General features: G+C 47.1%; 1 protein-coding gene across 4 annotated transcripts in view; it reads left to right on the forward strand.

The window, feature by feature from the left end:
• The window catches only part of LOC146199868 (activating molecule in BECN1-regulated autophagy protein 1-like), an 83764-nt gene extending 63792 nt beyond the window's left edge, over positions 1-19972 (forward strand). For all 4 annotated transcript variants that reach the window (XM_084595273.1, XM_084595272.1, XM_084595274.1 and 1 more), the window contains exons 16-19: positions 7396-7449; positions 7680-7843; positions 12111-12240; positions 16839-19972. In XM_084595273.1, coding sequence (XP_084451399.1) covers positions 7396-7449; positions 7680-7843; positions 12111-12240; positions 16839-17087 — 597 coding nt within the window. In that variant the 3' untranslated portion in view covers positions 17088-19972. The remainder of the gene's footprint in view (positions 1-7395; positions 7450-7679; positions 7844-12110; positions 12241-16838) is intronic.
• The last annotated feature ends 887 nt before the right edge of the window (positions 19973-20859 follow it).

The following is a 20859-nucleotide window of genomic DNA, read 5'->3' on the forward strand; positions in this document are numbered from 1 at the left end:
GCGGCCAGCCTGGCCGCTCCTAACCAACCGATGTGCCGCGGTGCATAAACGGCTTCAAGCGAGATACATGAACAATTTCAGTTCCACGGTGGCGTCGGTCAGCTGGGGGATCAACAGGTGTGACTTGGTAGTTTACTGGGGAAGTTTGGTTGATTACCTTGTAGGGACCAAGATAGCGGCGCTGAAATTTATCACTAAGGCCAGGGGTGCGCAGTGGTGTATAGAGCAGTACTTCGTCACCAGGACGAAAAGAGACCACGCGATGCTTCGAATCGTAGCGACTCTTGTGGTCTTGCTGGCACGCTTCTGTGTTGAGGCGGGCAAGATGGCGGCATCTGGCCACACGGGATAAGAACTGGGCTGGTAATGATGAGGAGTAGTCGGGCGTAGAGAAGATGGAGGTGTCGAGGATTGTAGTGGGAGGACGGCCGAAAACGAGGAAAAATGGGGAGTAACCGGTAGTCCGCTGTACTGCAGTATTATAGGCGAATGTGACGAATGGTAGAACAGTATCCCAATTTCGATGATCCGGTGTGATGTACATGGATATCATATCCGATAGGGTGCGGTGAAATCGCTCAGTCAGACCGTTAGTCTGGGGATGGTAGCTTGAGGTTGTCTTATGGAGGGTGGATGACGCACGAAGAACTTCGGATACGACTGTCGATAAGAAGGCCGTCCCGCGATCACCTAGAAGCACCCGAGGAGCGCCATGACGCAATACAATTGACTGCAAAAAGAAATTAGCTACCTCTTCAGCGGAACCAGTCGGTACAGGGGCCGTCTCAGCATAGCGTGTAAGGTGGTCGACAGCTGTTATAATCCAATGGTTACCCCCATTGGAGAGAGATAGGGGACCATATAAGTCGATGCCGACTTTGTCGAATGGTGTGGCGGGGCATGGAAGGGGCTGTAGGAGACCAGCGGGGGAAGAAGTCGGCCGCTTGCGACGTTGGCACAGGTGGCAGGAAGCAACATATTTAGCTATGGTGGTGGACAAGCCAGGCCAAAAGAATCGTCTTTTCACACAGTCGTATGTTTTGTTAAAACCAAGGTGACCTGCAGTAGCGTCATCGTGGAAAGCCGCTAGTATACGTGGGCGAAGCACACGCGGTACGACTGGGAGCCAGCGAGTTCCATCAGGATAATACACGTAGCGGCGTAGTATGCCATCTTCAAGCTTGAAATTGCGAAGCTGTCGGCAAAGTCTAGCGTTGGGTGGGCTCGAAGCGCCGATAAAGCGGTCGATGATGGGCCGACAGTAGGCATCAGCTAATTGCTGTGAGCGGAGAGCGTGCTCGTTCTCAGAGCCGTCAAAAGAAACTGCAGTGATATGCGTCGGTGGAAGCGATGATCGGCTCTGGTCAGAGGTGGAAATGCATTGTGAAGAAAAACAGCAGGCTGATTCCGAAACCGGGCAGCGAGAAAGAGCGTCGGCGTCTTGGTGTTGCCTACCCGATTTATAAACGACGTCAAATTGGTATTCTTGCAGGCGTAGAATCCAACGGCCAAGTCTGCCTGTCAAATTTTTCAGTGAAGATAACCAGCAAAGAGCATGGTGATCGGTCACAACTGTGAAATGCCGACCATATAGGTAAGGGCGAAACTTTTGAACAGCCCAGACGACGGCGAGACATTCCTGCTCTGTAATGGTGTAGTTTTTCTCAGCTGGAGTCATGGTCCGACTAGCGAAGGCAATCACTTTCTCACGCGAAGTTGCATCGCGCTGCAGAAGGACAGCGCCAAGACCGTGACCACTGGCATCAGTATGCATAATGGTAGGAGCGCTGTCGCTGAAGTGGCCAAGAACGGAATCTGATGTAAGGGCGTGCTTTAGGTTGTTAAAAGCAGTGTTGCACTGTTCAGTCCACATGAAAGGGCTGCGCGCTTTAAGTAGTTCATGAAGTGGCGCAGCAATAGTTGCAAAATGCCTTATAAATCGCTGGAAATAGGATGCCAGGCCGAGGAAACTGCGCAAATCTGTAGTCCGTTGCGGACGAGGAAAGTTCAAGACCGTGATTATTTTTTCAGGGTCTGGGCAAATGCCGTCATGGCTAACCAGATGTCCCAATATTTTAATTTCTTTCTCTGCAAAGTGGCACTTCTTGGTGTTGAGCTGACGGCCCGCTGAAGCAAGACACGTGAGGACAACATTCAGGCACGTGAGATGGTCAATGAAAGTTGACGAAAAGATAACAATGTCATCCAAGTAACATAAGCAGGTTCTCCATTTGAGGCCACGAAGTACAGTATCAATCATTCTTTCAGATGTTGCAGGTGCGTTACAAAGGCCGAAGGACATAACATTAAACTCGTAAAGTCCGTCGGGAGTTGCGAAAGCGGTTTTTTCTTTGTCGTCCTCGTGCATAGGTATTTGCCAATAACCTGAGCGGAGGTCTAAGGTCGAGAAATATTCGGCACCTTGGAGAGAGTCAAGGGCGTCATCAATACGCGGCATCGGGTAGACGTCTTCGCGGGTAATTTTGTTGAGTGCGCGATAATCAACACAAAATCGTACCGATCCGTCCTTTTTTTTAACTAATACTACTGGAGAGGACTATGGGCTTGTTGATGGACGTATAATATCGCGACGGAGCATTCATTGACATTTTCTTCAATTACTTTTCGTTCCGAGAGAGAAACCCGATAAGGTTGTCGGCGTACAATTGAGTTACCTTCGGTAAGGATGCGGTGATGTGCAACACTAGTCAGTCCCAGTGGTGGGGAAGTGGCATCAAAAATGGCATGGTGGGCTTGAAGCAATTGCAGCAATTCTTGACGTTGGTGCGGCATGAGGTTCGGATTGATCGTCTTCGACAGCATGGAAAGAGAGACTTGCGATGAATCATGTTGCGGAGGTAGCGGGGCAGTGAGTACCATCATGGATATAGAGTGAGCGTCCACTATGCATGGCAGGGAAGTTCCTTTAGTCAGCACAAGGGATTCACGGGAAGTGTTCGTGGCAGCTACTATCGCTGAGCTGCAGCGGAATCGTACAAGACTTGATGGGAAGGCGATTCCACGTGCAAGATGACGATGAGATGGTGCGATGAGTACATCCCTGTCACTGATGTGTTCAGAAACAACGGTAATAAGTGTTTCGCACTGTGGCGGCAATACAGTATCATCTGTGGCAATGAGGGAATGATGCCGCGCAGAAATGTCAGATGAAAAATCACTGTCTGTCATATGGATGACACGGTCGCCACAAGAAATTACCGTAAAAACCCGCGTATAGTACGAGGTTTTTTTCAAAATTTTAGGATGTAAAATTTCCGCCTCGTACTTTTTTTGGGTCCCAAAATTTTCAGCCCAAAGTTCGTAGTTCTTGTTTCGTTACAGCCCGGAAATATCATCATCAAGGTTCGCAACGAAGGATGCGCCGTCTAGTGGTGGCGTCAGCTACCTTTCTTTCTCTGTTTACAGTGTTCTAGAACACTTGATGCGTCGCCATTGTCGCCGTTTTGGACATCGACTAGGCTACTAGGTGAAGCGCGCATGTCAGTGACAATGTCGGGTCCACGGAAGCAATATTCAGCTGCTTTCAAAAGAAAAGTGATAGTAGCAGCTGAGACCATCGGAAATTCTGCGGCAGGGCGACAGTTCGGCGTCACCGAGGGCAGCATTCGTGGATGGAGAAAACAGAAAGAGGCCCTCTTTGCGTGCTCTGGCCTAAGACGAAGTTTCCGGGGGCCAAAAAACGGAGCATATCCGGAGATTGAGCAAGGCCTGACCTCCTTCGTACAGGAACAGCGTGGACGACATCTGCCTGTGAACATCGAGTTGCTCCAAGCAAAGGCAAGAGAGATCGCAGCGGAAAAAAACATCCCACGGAGCGATTTCAAAGCCAGTAGGCACTGGGTGTCTCGGTATATGCACCGCGCTGGGTTTTCGTTGCGTCGAAGGACGTCAATATCCCAGAAGCTACCCGCAAGCTATGAGGAGCAGCTTGTGGCGTTTCAGCGGCACGTTATATCGCTGCGAAAAAATGTGAACTTTCCGCTGGGCCAGATCGGCAACGCCGATCAGACTCCGGTGTACCTAGACATGCCCTCTGCACTCACAGTGCATGAAAAAGGCAGCAGGCAAGTTTGTGTTCGTACGAGCGGAAACGAAAAAACACGGGTGACCGTAATGTTGGCGTGCACTGCGGATGGCCGCAAGCTACCACCCTACGTAGTGTTCAAGCGGAAAACTTTGCCAAAAGGTGAGCAGATTCCCAAGAATGTTGTCATCCGATGCCAGGACAAAGGTTGGATGGACGAGACTTTAGTCCTGGATTGGATAAAGTCCGTATGGTGTCGGCGGCCTGGAGCACTGCTCGGTTTACCGTCAATCCTTGTGTTGGACGCCTTCCGCTGCCACCTAGCAGACTCTGTCAAGAGACTGCTACGCGAATCTCGCACCGAGCTCGTCGTCATCCCAGGAGGGATGACATCGCAATTGCAACCGCTCGACGTATGCATAAACAAGCCTTTTAAAGACGCCGTGAAACGCTGCTACGCTGAGTGGATGAGGTCGGGAGACCCCGAAGTGACTCCATCGGGGCGACTGAAGAGGGCTTCTCCAGCAGGCCTCTGCAAGTGGATCGCGGACGCATGGGCTACCATCCCTGAGGAGCTCATCGTTCGGGCATTTAAAAAGTGTGCAATTTCTAATGCACTGGACGGCACAGAGGACGAGTTCTTGTGGGAAGAGCTGTCCGACAAACTGTCAGACGTTTCACTGTCTTCTGACACTGAAACGGACGACGAGTGAAAACGAGATGCTGTGAAAATAAAGGCCTTCTTCCCTCGTATTATTTGCGGGTGAAAACTTTTTTTTCCCATTTTCGCTACCTCATATTGCACCTCGTACTATACGCGGGTTCGTACTATACGCGGGTTTTTACGGTAACGCTGAAGTGGTTGACAAAAAATCCCACCCAAAAATTATCAAATGCGCACATGGTGAAAGCACAGCAAACTGCACATGGTGGCGGACGCCGTCTATAACAACTCGAACTGTACACTTTGCTGAAGGGTGCAGAGGGACGCCATTTGCTCCACGAAGTTCAGGTCCATCATATGGTGTCGTTACTTTCCGCAAACGGTGGCACAAATCAGCATGAATAACAGAAAGTGCAACCCATGTGTCAATCAAAGCTTCAACCGGTAATCCGTCAGCTAAAATGGAAATCATATTATACGGTCGATGAGGAGGACTTTTTGTAAGTTCGCAAAGTGCAGTTTCACCTCCGGAAACTGCATCGCTTAGTTTTTCGAATTACGGACAGGAACAGTTGTTGCTGGTCGAAGTGGCTAAACAGAGCGGCGGTATGGGGAAGGGGACCGGCGTCGGGATACATGAGCCCCACTTGGTTCAGACGAGGATACCGGCGGGGGAGAGAATTGACGAGGTTGGCTGGGAATTGGTCGTCGCTGATTATATGCAGGTATGTCACTTTCGAAGGCGTCATAACTACGTCGCTCGTTCTAAATACATCGGCGATAAAAGCGAGCTACTATATGTCATCGAATTCCACAATAATAGCACACTGGGCGAGAGGGGCGCCAAGGTGCGTAATAGGGTGCCGTAGGTTGAGCCGTCGTCATGGCGTTGATGTGGTTATAGGGTGGTGCTTGGGGTGGGGGAACAAATGGAGGAGGGGATGCAGCGACGTGAGCATAGGTCGGTGCTGGGCGAGGTGCAGGAGAATCAGATGTGACAGGGTGGTTGATAGTGGCCAACTCTTCTTTAATGATGTGGCGGAGGCCGGCGTCGTTAGAAGGAGGAGACGAATGATCGCACCCGTGCCAGCAGAAAGGGCTGAGGGCTTGGAGCTCCTCGCGGATTATCGCTCGAATCATGGCTTGTAGATCGAGGTCAGTAGAGGTCGGGGCAGTAGTGAAGCCGGGCTGCAATCGGGAGGACTGTAGCTGGTCGAGGCGTTGGCAGGTCGTTATAATGGAATCAACACTTGATGGATTCTGGGCAACTAGGGTGTTATAAGCCATTGAATTGATTCATAGTGTACACGTTCAGATTCCGGCATAGTGGGACTGATACGCCGAAAGAGTGCCAGCACGGCCTCTATGTATGATGCATAGGACTCATCGGGACCTTGACGGCGGCTAGCGAGCTTGTTCCTTGCGATCTCCGTCCGAACAGCTGGGTCGGTGAAGTACTGTCGGAACTGCTGCTTGAAGGTGGGCCAGTTTGGGGTGTGGAGCTCGCGGTTAATAAACCAATTTCTGGCGACCTCAATAAGATAGAAAGATGCGTTCAGAAATTTCAAAGCATCATCCCACCGGTTGTAGGCACTGCAGCGTTCATAAGTGTCAAGCCAGTCATCTACGTCTTCGTCGCGACGACCAGCGAACAGCGGCGGGTCGTGTTGTCGTGTGGGCACCATCGGAGGCAGTCATCTACGTCTTCGTCGCGACGACCAGCGAACAGCGGCGGGTCGTGTTGTCGTGTGGGCACCATCGGAGGCGGCGGTGTAGCCGAGGTAGAGGGTACGGCCGGGTCGGGACTGCTCTCGGTTGACATGACGATGTTAGTTGTTAAACGCCGACCAGAACGTAGCTCCAGTGAGAGGCAGGGCACAAGGAAGCAAGGGGATCGAATTTCACCTCCACCACTTGTGAAAGAAGGCCAGGTTCAGACGGCAAGGTCGTGAAGGCAAGGCAAGGTATGCCGTGTCAGCGTTTAATCTGATGAAGAAAAAAAACCCAAGGCGGGACGATGATGATGGTATGTACAGGAGGAAGAAGATCATGGTATGCACAAATGAAAGAAGATCCGTGGAGGGCTCACAATATATCGAACTATTTCACGATCCCCTTCGAGTTCGATATATCCGGGTTCAACTGTATTTTGCACTCTGTTCTCTGCGCACGTCAGTAAAAACCACTCCTCCTTTCGCATGGCCTATGATTCACTTTTAGTGTTTGTCACTAGATGTCGCCACAGTGTTTTTAATGCCTTGGATGTAGCGATGACCGCGGCCCAATAAAACTTTCGTCAATGAGGTGTAAATTCCTGTGCCCTAATTAAGCCTTGAGAGGTAAAACTGAAATGAACGCTACTGTGTGATAAAAAATGTCTAATTACTGTCTGGCGGGTGAGATTTATATTAGTTTTCGGTACATTATTTTCATCTGCGCACAATCGTCGTCGTGTCCACTGCTCACGGTTTCGAGCATTGGTTGACATAAAGCCGGGTTCCATGCACTGATTGAAGAATTCGCAGATTATATATTCAACTAGTATGGTGATTTTATAAAAACTTACTTAGTCAATACGCCTGTCACTTAATTTGTGCAGTGTGCATTACGAGCTATGCGGAGTCACCTCGGAAGTGTTGTTCTTTCCACGCACTGTTGATCTCATCTACTATTTCAAATTCTGCAGGTTGTGGCTCAGATATTCAAGCTGACTCCACCTGACACAGACACTTCTTCATCTGTAAGTACCGCCATCCATCTTGCTTAGAAGTAACATTATATTGTTGTTGGTCATTGCACTACTGCTTTTGTTGTTAAATGCCTGTTAAAGGCCTTACACGAGTATATACGGTATTACATACCACATTGTTTGAGGCAGTGAGCTAACAGGGCTGTTGAAACTGCTATCAGTTGTGTTTGGGACTGCCAGCTCCTTTGCCCTCTGTGTGAGACTCCTTTCTTCTCATGCAGACGAGCGGAGGGGGCCAGCTGCAACAGGTGGGCAACCTGAGCCAGCCAGGCGGCATCATTGGCCAACCACCCATCAGCCTCAACTCTGTGCGCTGGCTTCCCCGCCCTGGGGAGGGGCTCATCTATGGCACCAACCGGGGCTCCCTCTGCATCTGCCGACCCCTGTAAGTGAGCACTTCTATACCTGTGGCTTAATAGAGACTTTTAGTTTACCGTTGCCGCTTACCGCAGCCGTCTACTGCTACCATGCGGAATCCGCCTGAATTTGACAGGAACGTGGCGCCATCTGTCGCCCTCGAGGTGACCTGCTCATGCATACTGACGTATCTCGCGATAGCGCTAATGAAAAGTCTCTGATGTGCTCTCCCCTTCAAGCGCCTCTAATGGGAAAGCATTTCTTGTCTCGTGCTTGGCGTGGACAGAGCCTGTTGTCAGAGTGTGTTGGCAGAATGGATCTGTACAAACGGTCAATCATTAATAAGAAAAAATATTGTGTCATCGCCAGGAATCAAACCACCATTTTTCCGTGCATGCAGACCACTACTCTACGCAAGCTTCCTGAAAAAAGAGTCCGTAATTCTTCTTGTCTAGCACTGGAGGGTGCTGAGAGGAAAGACAACAGCGGCAGTAGGAAGAAAAGAAAAGAAGAAATAAGAATAGAGATTAAAAAATGAACTGAAATTTTTATAAACGGTTCGAGAGTATAGTTTATGGGAGGCAACAAAAGCATTTCGAAATCTGCGCATGTAAAATTTAAAAAAAAAAATAAAAAGATGATAAATCTCCCATTAGACAGACGCGTGGCACAGCCTGGCGAGGTTGACACAAAACACTACAGCATAACGGTCTTTGTTTTTGCATTAATGTATTTAAGCAGACTTAACTGCACCCCTGGAATTTTTTCCTTTCTAAAAATGCTGTCATGGTGAATACATTCAGTTACAAATTATGATGTCACGGCCGCATTCAAGTGATGGTTAATGTCAGTGCATGGCAGGATGAATGGAATGGGCTATCTCTCAACACCGGGGCTATAAGAAGTCTCCTTGCCAAGCGTCAGACACCTTTTTACATTCTTTACTATTCCAACAACCTAGGGCACACCATTTTGAATTTTTAAATTGCAACTGATTGTCCTCCACAGCAACTTCCCCTCTCGTAAAAGAAAGAAAGAGTCTTGCTGTACATCCATGCTGACTACTGTACAGCTGCTGTTTCTGGGCTCCTCCTCTTCATCTCTTTTCTATCTGTCTTCTTTGTTCCCAGCTGCATTTTCTTTGTTCTTTGTTCCCAGGATGGGCTATACTTCTTGTGTGCGTTGTAAACTCTGCAACCAGCTTGACACTTGTGCCCACTTCTCCATGTGTGCACATACCTTATTTACTCATGTGAAACCCACCCCTGCCATAACCTGCACCCCTAACTTTGAACTCAACGAAAAACAAAAATCCGTGTATAACCCATACGTTTATATGAAAAAAAAAAAAAAAAAAGAGCACTAGCAAGATACAACTGCAGACTCGATGACCATTTCATTTTCAGAACATTTATTCAACCGACCGCCACAACGTCACTGGGTATTCGATTCTCAGTCATCGCCACTCTTATAGACATAGGTAGACGTATTCGGGGCCATCCAAGCTGTTACTGATGGCACATTTTTTGAACCTCTTACGCACCAAGTCGGCCGGTATCATTTTCCACGTGTCCACGATCCACTGGCAGAAAGGTGGAATATTACGCCTTCGCACACATCCCGTTGGTGTGAAGGCTTAAAAGTCGTCGGCCGAGGCGCACTCATGGTGCCAAAGCACAGCAGGCCAACAGTGCAAACTGGGCTGACTGGGTGTTGAAACAGCACCTGAAAAAAAGCCCAACAACCGCTGGCTTAACAAAATGAGACCAATGGCGTGGAGAATAAACAGACTGTGACATGAATGTGGATTTGGCTGCGCCTTTTGTTGGCTCCTTAGACTATGACATGAATGTGGATTTGGCTGCGCCTTTTGTTGGCTCCTTATTGGCTTGACAAGCGTTGATGACAATGGGGATGGTCTACCCCCCCCTCCCCCCCACCTTCCTGGAGAAAAAATTTGCTGATAACTCACACCCCCCACTTTTTAAACGCATTTTTTTTTTTTAATTTGATGCAGGTTATACACGAGTAAATATGGCATCGAGGCTGTTTTTAATGACTGGGGCCTGCAAATTTAGGCATTAAGAAACTCCGAAACAGGCAAACATGTAGGCTCTAAATAATGTTGAAATCAATGCTATGAACAAAAAGTAGGCATTTTAATTAATGCTCTTTATTTATTACCGACACATCTAGTTTAATACTTACTTTCTGCTTACTAACAGAAGTGCTGAAGTTAAACTTTGTTATAACGAAATTGTAAAAAATCCGAGATTTTTCATTACATGTAAGTTTTCATTATATGCAGTTTTTGCGTGACGACTCAAAAGGACAATGCAGAACAAAAACCAGATTAAGAATTGAATCTAATGGAAACCACCTTGAAAGTGTTTACAGTAAATCCGAATTACTCTAAGTTATAAAAACTGTGCAACGCCTTGCGATTACGCTGAGGGCATGGCGCAACTGTGGCAGCAGCCTCCGCCGCAGTTAGCACAACGCGTCTATGAGTGACCGCGGTAAGGAGGTGCGGAGTCAGAGTATAAGGGAAAGCGCGTGCGTTCGCGCTGCCGCCGGCCAGGAGGTGCCTTTGTCTTTGGTTCTTTGGTCTTCTTTCTTTCTTTCATGTTCTTTGGTCGCCACTGAACCAACTGTGCCTCGGATCGCCAACACCTTCCGCTGTTCTCCCTACCAACGACGCGCGAGAGCTTGCGAGCAACCGCATGGTAACAGTGGATGCACCCTGCTCGCCGGTTGTGTTTTTTTTTTTCTTTGTCCTGTTACTTTGGGGGTGCCATTGGAAAACTGAAAACTTCGCTACATGGAAGTTTGTCACATAGAGGTTTAATTGTATCGGTAAAAAAGAAAAAAGATGAATTCGACCTATTCATGCAGTTGGCAGAGTAGAACAGTCAATGACTGGTCAGCTAAGCATGCATCGTATGCAATCCTTGAAGCACAGCACACTAAAGCACATTCTCAAAATGCCAAACTTGAAATTCCTTCTGTTTTCGGTGAGCATATAGCATACTTTGAAAACCTTCTTTCTTCGTCACATGAAGTCAGTGGAGCAAACCTAAAGCACGACAGTTCATAGGGGCTCAGGCCTTCCGGTGATGTGGCCTGAGCCCCTATGCTTGGGAGATCTCTGATTTAAAAAATAGTTTAAAGGCCTCTGTTTTCTTTCATACCAGTTTTTCCATATTCGTAAAAACAGTAGCGCCCTTTCCTTCCAGTCTCCAAAGTGCCGCTTGTACTGCTTGAACTATTTTCAATTATTCACCTGTTTAGAGTCTGGCCATTTCCAAATTTGTAATTATTCCTTTCAATGTTGAGAAATAGGCACATATGCATGCCAGGTCTCTTTCCGTGCTCGCCTCTTCAAACATAAACTTTTTAGTTTCCGCAGTCTGATATCTGCCCCCAAAAATGTTTGACAACTCCTTGGCAAATTGCAGTTCATTTGCTGTCGAGTGATCGTTGAAAGTCTCTGCTAGTAGGGCTTGCAATACCCCTTTTTTTAATTATTTGCTTGGTTTTTTATCTGTGTACAGAAGTTTTGCATGCTTAGCAGAGAATAACAGTTCCGTCCGTGGAAAAAAAAAAAATCTTCAGACTGCAAAATGCACTGCCTGCAACAAGCGCCTGTCAATGCCTTTTCTTTCAGCATGTGAACACGAAATGAAATAGAGAAAGCGCTTGATGATGCAAATGTTATGAAAGGTCGCTCAAACCAGTTTCTTGCATTCTCGTAGCCAATTACGAAGAACTGGCATTGCACCACGGAGGGGTAAGCGGCTGAGCGTCTGACGAGGGGAGGGTAGGAAGATGAACTACAAGGGGTAGGCGGCCGAGAGTCAACCGAGCGACGAGCGAGAAGTGAGTGTGTGAATGAGCGAGTCTTGTGTGCGCTGAGGCGACGAAGCACTTACACCAACACTTTGGAAAAAAAAAAAAGGTTTGGCATGACTTATGCCTTTGTGCTTGCGTCGGCGTATACATTTCATCGTACTTTGACAGATGTTGCAAAACAAGAAAACAACAGGCACCAAGGATCACAGTGCTTGATTTAGGCGTTTATGGGCAACAAGTCTGGTGAAATGGGATGTATTTCCTAAAAAGAAAAAATGGGAAAAGGCAGGCAAGTGTAAAAAACTCTGTTTAGGCATTTTTAGGCAAGTTCCTAAAATTCTGGGCACTGCTGTGACTGCTGGCTGCAAGGTTTTCTGTAACAACTCGAGGCCTTGAAATGGATGCAATCACTGGTCTCCTTTGTTGCGCCTTTGTTCGCGCAGCAAGCCTATCTCCAAGGAGGATGGCGGTGGCCGACCGACATCCCGCTCAGGTCCGACACGGGACGCCACCAGCCCCTTTGTGATGCTCACCGACCAGGTGGACAGGACAGCCAGGAACACCACCATCCAGGTAAAAATGCATGTTGGCTGCTGCATTGTACCTTCTACAGTAAAATCTCTGTGATATGAATCCGGTTGATACGCATTTGCGAAATTCCCCAGCAGAGTGCATTGTGTACAATATGCAATATTATGTTCTGAATACTCTCCCGCACCACTAGATATGATACGAGCATGCAAACTGCGACCACAGCCTTGAGCACTACGCACTGCCCGCGCATAATTGATTCCGGGATCGCCAGCCGCGCGTTATGTACGAGCAGTTTGTGGTGACACATGGCCAGTACCTCGCCGACGGTGAGATTGTCCGTCTGGCTCGCACAGCGAAAAGTTTTCAGCGTGGCCTACAAATCGTAGACATCACAACTGCAGCAGTTTGCAACGCTGTGCGGCCCGCATGTTGCCATCTCCTGTCGTGCTGTACGCACCATGAGAAGTACACGGAGGTGGGCGGCCTGCACATTGCCGGCATCGTGATCGTTTTCCACGGTGCTAGATGTTTTCAGCGGCTCGCGGCCGTGAGTAGTAGTTGGCAGCGCACGTAACGGGCGCGCATGGACCGCTCATCATAGACATCATGACCACAAATCTCACTGTACCCATCGCGAGCAGTCTGCGACGCCGCATGGCTGGCACGTCGCCATCTTCAGCACCGCGAGAAGTCCGCGGAGACATGTAGCCATCATCGCGATCACCTGTCACGTTATGTGTGCAGCAAAGTGGCAAGCTATGACCGCTTGACTGTAACAAACCTTCTCGGCTGCAAACAGATAAACAGATCTGTGTGGCTCGTTTTGATGATAGGAATGTTCGGATGATACGAAATTTTTTGCGACCCCGTCAGATTCGTATCTCCGAGGTTCTACTGTCCAACGTACAGCAAGTGGGTCCATGCCATATACCTCTCCAATTTGTTTCTCCTCCTTCTTCTTTTCTTTTTTTGTGTATTTTTGTTCTTGGTAAAATCGGCAGCATTGACCACAGTGTCATTCAAGATCCCACAAAGGACCACGTTGACAAGACTGATAAGATTAAGAGCATGTGCGCACAGCATTTGCCAGTTGCAGCTTTGTCTGCTTGCAATGCTGCCAGCATGTGTGGCGAGCCAGCGTTGAAAGCAGACGAACGGCATCTTAGAGTGAAAGCTCTGCGCATTGCAAAGGTCGACCTCTTAGTCCCGCTGCGCAGAGAAGATGAGGATGTGGATGTGAGATGGGCGATACCACAGCGGAGCCGGAAGAGTGGGCTGCGAGGCTGAAGGCTGACTGCATTCAAAAGCTTGTTAAACGACTTGTTCAACCGGAACGTTGCACCACTTTTGCTCGACCATTCATTGAACCATGCTTTTAAGCCCGCCTAACTTTTTAAGAACTTTTGCGATATTTCAGGCCTGGAAAACCATCGTACACCGCATAGGAGCATGTACATTGTCGATATGAATTATTAGACTCAATATGTCAAGCGGTTATCGCTAAATAGTGCCTGTTCTTAGTGGAAGCCGGGTGCTGTAGTAGTGAATAATAACAAGACCAAAACTGTGCATTTAGGCTGATAATCATTTAGAGCTTCATATACCATATTTACACCATAACAGCCCCCCCCCCCCCCTTTCCCCTCTCTTTTTTTGCTTAGCTCATTCCCATGTTTTGCATGTGCTCTTCGCAGTCACATTGTGATATGTTTCTTGTGGCTGCTGCAAGAGGGGGGGGGGCTGCAAGTAGGACTTCATTATATCGAGATTTGACTACAGTCGAGTCCACTTATAACAATACAATATTCAAGTGCCACGAAAATTTCATTGCTATAACTGATAATTGGTATAAACGGTTTGCACGAAAAAGCATAACTGCAAAGAGTGGTCACGGACGGCAAGTGGTATGGGAGCTCCGGCGAGGCATCATTTTGGTGGCCCCGAAAGAAGCCTTGTAAAAAATACGAGAAGGTTTCCGCGGCCGCCTCTCAGCTTCAGAAATCCCAAAGTAACGCTGGGGTGAGAAGATAGAGAGACAAAACTTTTATTTAAAAGCAGAGATTATTGGGGCATGCAAGTCCCTGGGGTGAAATCGCCCCAAGCATCTGACCACATACATCTCACTGGCTTGCACTAGCAGGGCCAACTGCTTCGCCTTTGTGGCCAGAATTGGCCCAGTGATAGGCAAGTTCTGGTCACGGACGCCAAGGAGCCACTCATAGAGGGCCTCCTCCACCTCTTTATAGGCACCTTGTCGAACGCGTTTGCGCCCACTGTCAAGCGAGGACTTTTCTTTGTCGAACTTCTCAGCGGAGCGAAGGATCGTCGACACCGTTGGTTTCGATAGTGCGTACTTCTTGACCATGTCACACACTTTCTTACCCTCTTTGTAGTCCTTCACGATGCTGCAGTTCGTCTCCAAATTGATAGCCGTGCGCTTTCTTTTCACCGGCAATGTCGTCCGATAATCGGCGCGCCGATCAGCCACCTTCCGTTTCGGCGGCGATTCAAATGAGACAGAGAAACCACTTGGTCAGGAACGACTTCGACGCAATCAACTTGCACAAACAACCACATCCCTCATAGTAGAACTGCGCAGAATGAGGGGCACAAATCAGCGCTGTCGGCGCGTTGGCAAAGTCCATTCGTGTTTCAGAGGATGGCGCGGCGTAGTGCTATGGGCGCAGCCCATTTGTGTGAGGAGGGGTGGAAGGGCGGCGGGAGAAAGGTGCACGAGGCTGGCAATGCGGAGAAGGGCCAGAAAACAGGTTCTACTGTATCAGCGGGGAGGCTGCAGAAGCTGGAATTTCTTTCTTTCTTTTTTTTTTCTTTTTTTTTCTTTTCTTTTCAGTTTTTTTTTTCTTTTTTTTTTTTTTTCTTTTTTGCAATTATTTCGTATTCCGCTGCGTTTTGGCACGAGCACTCAGGAGCTAGACTTGCTGGTATATAACCGATAATGCAGCATGGGGGCATTGAAGTAAGCGGGTTATTTTACTTTAGAAAACATATAAAAGTGGGCGGTGCAGCAACTTTTCATTTTTGTAACCGATATATTGTTAAAACCGGTATCGTTATAAGTGGACTCGACTGTAGTAGTAAACGCCGTTTGAAGCTAACGATGCTAAAAACCGCTGTCATGGTGACAACTGACCATGTGATTCCTTCTGCGTGTGAGACGGCAGTAGGTTGAGACTGGCACATGATCGAATCATAATGCCTCACGTCTCTGACAGTGCCACCACTTTAACGAACCTATGCGCACGCACTGCATTCCACGAGTTTATTGACTTCGTTGCACTAAGACCTTTAGAACGGTCGAGAGCAGGTGTAGAAAAAGACATTGCCAAGGAGTTTAGCGTTGTATTTGACGCTGTGTTGATGGTATTGAACTCAAGACAGAAGATTGAAGTGCTAAATGACGACGTTCACTCCAAACGTGCAATGAAGAACGTTCAGAAGTGTGTTAGCATTGTCACCGCGTCGACGGGTGCTTCTGCATGTTATTACATTTCAGCATTTTGTCACTGCTGAGGGGAACTTGCTTGTGGCACTCTGCCACCTGAATTGACTTATCAAGAAATCTTCGATCAGCTTATTCCTGCAAACAATGCATGTAGTGACGATTACAGGAACAGCAAAGAGCAGAGCGAGCTCTAAACAGTGCTGAGGTCACTGTGGCCAAAGTTGCGCCATCTTCTAAATAAATATGTTTGTGCATGAGAACAACATCCCTACTTGAGTGTTAATTTTGGTCTCCAACCAGAACGACAGGCAATATTTTATGTTTATACCAAGCATTTAATTTAAAAATTGCACCTTAAAGAACCCCAGCTGATCAAAATTTCCAGAGTCCTCCACTACGATGTCTCCATATAGCCTTAGTCGCTTTGGGACGTTAAACCCCACAAACCGAACTAAACCAAAATTGCGCGTTTTCACACCTTTGCGTTGTGAAAGGCCAGTTATATATGAGGTAAGGTAAGTGTTTTGATGTGGGTGTATACAGTCTTTGCTGTAAAGATGACCGCAATTTTCTTGAGCACATGATCTTGCCAAAGGAACATGACCCCACCAACATATTGCTGCTGCCTTTTTTCTGTTCAAGTAGAAGTAGTACTCGCTGCAGAAGAATACAGTTTATTGCTTGATCTTCAAGGATTGGTGCACCTACACCTTCACACAGCGGCACCTTCGAGACTGTGTGAGGGGGCGCACTCATGTCTCCCGAGCTTCGTGCTGGCTCATGCCGACGATGTGGCCATGAGCAGCGCTGCGCGAAACTGTTCTAGTGTACTAAACGCTTTATTTGGTCGTAAACACTGAGGTTGCGTACGAAGTGATTCTGCGGGTTTCGAATACCCATGCACAGGACGCTATATACCTAGGTGCTTCTTTAGGGCGTATGCGCGCTGCAGAATCAGCCAACAATTGCAGGTTCTGCATTTGGTGGCACGACGCAATGCATGTGCCACTTCCCGGTGTACGCACATCTTCTTCACTGACACCTTCTCGACTCTCACGTGACAGACAATTCAGGCCTAAGGCGGCTCCTTTCTGGCAGTGTTAGGAAGATGCAATCACGTCTGTGAAGTACGTTCAGGTGACCGTACACTTCGAAACGTAACCCCACGTTGCAGGTGCTGTCGACTGCTTCGCAGACAGCGCTGCCACAGACGCAGACGACGGGCACGCAAACCATGCTCCGTGGCTCGGGCGGACTTTTTGTGGAACAGGAGCAGCCCATTGACGATAGCTTGGCTGCCGCTTCCTCAGCGGTGTCATCTCCATCTTCAGAAACTTCTGACGGACATTCGGCAGGCGCCAGCACTTCTGGTGCCAGCAGCAGCTCAGAGGCTAGTTCTGCCGGTTGGTACAGCTCCTGCTAGTGTGTCCTTGGGGGAGCGCATCTCCCTTCAACACGACCAACCATGATCTCAAGGGTGGCGGCGCACCGAGCCCGTTGCCTTCTTCAGTGTTTTGTGCTGGGGGAACCGTTATTTTTTTTCTCCTCCTTTTCCTTTCTTTTCTGACTGTTCTTGGATTCCCCTGGACTACTCTCTCTCTGTCCCCCTGACAGGGACTTCCTAAAAAATGAAGCAGAAGAAGCGGCAGCGCGGGAAGTCATTGCTTTCAAAGGTTGATTATCATCTGTGGACTGATATACACAAATGAGAGAAAGGTGTTGCTGCTTGTTTGTTTATGCAAACTTAATTTATGAGTTGTGGGAAACGGCATGCCACTTGGAAGTAGCTTCTTGTTCCTCCTTTTGTTCTGTGGTGACCTCTCTTTGATGTGGTTAAGCTTCAGTAATAGTGAGTTTCATGTGATGAAAGGGAATAGTGATTTCTAAAGCGAGTGTATAAGTTGTGACTTCTGTATTGACGGTAGCCGCATGCCATGCCCAGATTTACTAATTATTGTGCTGGAACAGTTGAGTGACAGCTTAGAGAGAGTAACTGGTTGGAGTTGTTGCCATCTTTGAGGAGTTTCAACAGCACACTGTGAGGTAAGAGAAGAAGAGGGGGCAACATGGAGGCTTGAGATTCTATATTGAAAGAATCATGCACATGATAATAGTTCACATCCTGAGATCGGGAACCATTCGAGAAATGAAAATGTACGTGCAAAATAAAGAGAGAAAACTTCATTTAAGTTGTATTCACAGGCAGCAGCTTGCGCAGCATTTTGTGTGCTATATGGAAAAGTTGGCAGTTAAATCCAGTTCACATTTATTTTGCTTTTTTTGTTTTGTTTGTAAGTTATTGTTCAATGTGGTAAGCAATGGTTGTTTTATTCATTGACTTCTCTAATTATATTTAATGGCTGTGGGATAAATAGGAAATTATCGGCCAAACAGTGATCCAAAGGTGCTGTAAATACTAGTGTTTGCTAAATGTGCTTCTTGCTAACTTGTGGTTTTCATTCAGCAGCTGCACATAACTCAAGGACGTTACTGCGCTCTCTGTGCTGTGCATAGCTCTTTAAAAAGAAAAAATGGTAATCGTGAGTTTCGAGAGTTGTACACTGAAGGATGCATTCCTGTCATCTTTCCTGCCCTGCTTTTGCACAGCACCCTTTTGGGGTGCCTTCAATCGGCTCACAGAGCATTTTTCTTAGCACCGCTGACACTCAAGATAACGCAAGTGTTCAAGGTCACGTGGCAGGTCTCGTAGGAAGCATGTGCTTGGTAAAAGTTGGCTATGTGGGAGGTACAAAGCTATCCCAGCATGCCACTGACTGCGTAAAAGGGCGGCTTGTGTTTGAACAAGTTCCATAGGTGTGATTCACCTCACATGACAAGTATCTCAGAGTCACCGGTGCCCCTTTTTCTCTCTTTCTTTTCTTTTATTTTTTTTTTTCTCTCATTTCTTTTTTTTGTTCATGACAGCAGAGTTCAGTTTACTTCATGCTTTTTCTTAATAAGATAAGAGTGCTAGTCTGGTTAGTGTAAAAGACATAGTCTAGAAAGGACTGTGTGCAGTTAGTCGTTTGACTGTTGAATACTGTAAGGTATATCAGCACAGTGTGATGTGGTGCAGCAAGTTTATGTGCTTCGGCAACAGCGTCCCAAGCCGGGGCAAGTTTCTCTCGCCAGACGATCATCGAGTGGCATTGAAGAAAAAAAAAAGCAAAGCTTTTAAAGGCTAGTCGCCAGCACTGCAACCGTATGTGAAGATTTGACACGTTGCTAGAGTGATTGATAAAGCGTTTAGAGCTGCAAGATGGAAAAAAAAAAATCATTTGTAGTGGAGGCACGCAATCTGGTGTTGAGGGGGGTGATTTGTCGCTCATGTTCACAAGTCGAGACTGCGGCTTTTACGCGCGAGTTCTGTTTATTTTTTTTCATCAGCCGTGAGGTAATTAGGTTCCTCCGCAGCTCCTCTGGTTACCATTTGCGTTTCTGCTAGCTTCAACAGTGACCATTGTTTTGTCTCCTGTGTAAATGGCAATCTGTGGAATGTTTTGGAGTTTACTCGATATACCTAGAACGTGTGGAAAAGACACGGAGAAACTGTTCAACTCTGTGCCTGTTCCAAAAGACGCCTGCCGTCGAGCTTCCTGGTCTTTCTACCTCAACAGACATGTGCAGTGCTTCCTCTTTCCCGGCAAGAAATCGTTTCTGGTCAGTCCTGTGGTTGTTGGCAAGAATAAAAAGTGTCCAGTTAGCATGAGCGTTTGCTTTGGATTTTTTCTGTGGATGAAAGTGCACATTGTGTGTGGACTGTAAAACTACAACTGTGGCCAATTCCCAGTTGCTCTATGAGAGATTGCGTCCAATTTATGCACTGTGTAGCTATGGGGAGCATGGGGTGAATGTAAACATATTGATTGCTACTGACATAGTGATTATTATGGCCATCGTATTTTTCAGTTAATCCTTAGTTTGCAGGCTGCAAGCTAACATACATGTTAACGTTTATCCGGTGATTGGAAGGGCCTTCGCAAGTCATGTGACCGTTACAAAGCCAAGCTGCGTTTTACAGTCGGAAAAATAGGGAAAAAAAATTGTGTACGGTTTGTCTGAAATGACCTTATGGGAACTGAATGTGGTGACATTTGGTTTGTGCATTGTGGCTGTGGAATGATTAAAGCCGTTCTTTTTCTGTTGAGAAGTCTAGTTACCACCCAGCATATACAACCACCCATTCTAAGCCATTTGAGATTTGGTGTACATCAAGCATGCTATGATAATCTGCAGTTGTATTTTTAGATAGATGGTTGTATTGTGTCAGTGCATAAAGATTTAAAATTTTGTTTTGTAGGACTGCAACTGGTTGCTTTTTCCTTTTTCTTTTATTGCGGCGTACACAAGCTTAGCTATGCTAAAGAGTTCTGGGTTGGCTGGCTCGATTTCTTGATGAGCAGGTTTGTTAGGTGTTCATTTGTAGTTACAGTTGGAAGACTAGGCTTTCCCCTCTGTAGGTGCAGGCTAGATGGACACACATTTCTATGATTTGAGGTGTACTATGAGCAGTTTTCTACGACGTTGACTGACCCGAATTTAAATTGCCATGATAAGTTAAGGAAGGTGGCTGCAAGCAACAAGTGCTGCAGCAGGAACGGAGCCCTGATGGTCTCACAACAGCTCCCAATGTTTGAAGGTAATTTTTGCACCTTGATTCAGCTTGCCAAAATTCATTCTTTATTTTGAAGCCGGTCATTTTAAAGCTTGTGCGTTATTTTTACTCCCTTGTTTATTTAATAAGATTAATAATTAATTTAAAATTGGCTGCTAAGCAAAGCGGAAAGAATTTTTTTTTATACATGCAAAGTTGGGCAGCCAGTTTGCCATCTAACCGCATTGGCAAGGTTAGGGAAGTGCAGGTAGTATCTAGCTATACTTGACTATCTGGCTTAAGAAATGGGGTGTGTTACCAATAAGCGGAATGCTTTTGATGGTTTATGTGGCTGGAAGTCATAGTGGCTGTGGTCTTCATTGCCTCCTGACCTCATTGTATCTACAGGATCTGGTAAATTCATGGGTGATTGTTTTTAAGTGATGTACACGGATCATTGTGGCCTGACTAAGCAGCACAAACCATCTAATATTGACCCTACGTTGGCAATGCACTGGTCCTAGGTTGGGCTGGACATTGCCGATTTAATATTGGGCCAGTGGATTGTACTGCTTGGACATGTATGCCATAAATGCTCGGC

This window comes from Amblyomma maculatum, chromosome 2 (genome assembly GCF_055883805.1).
Source record: "Amblyomma maculatum isolate TAMU_Amacu chromosome 2, ASM5588380v1, whole genome shotgun sequence".
Taxonomy (NCBI): Eukaryota; Metazoa; Arthropoda; class Arachnida; order Ixodida; family Ixodidae; genus Amblyomma; species Amblyomma maculatum.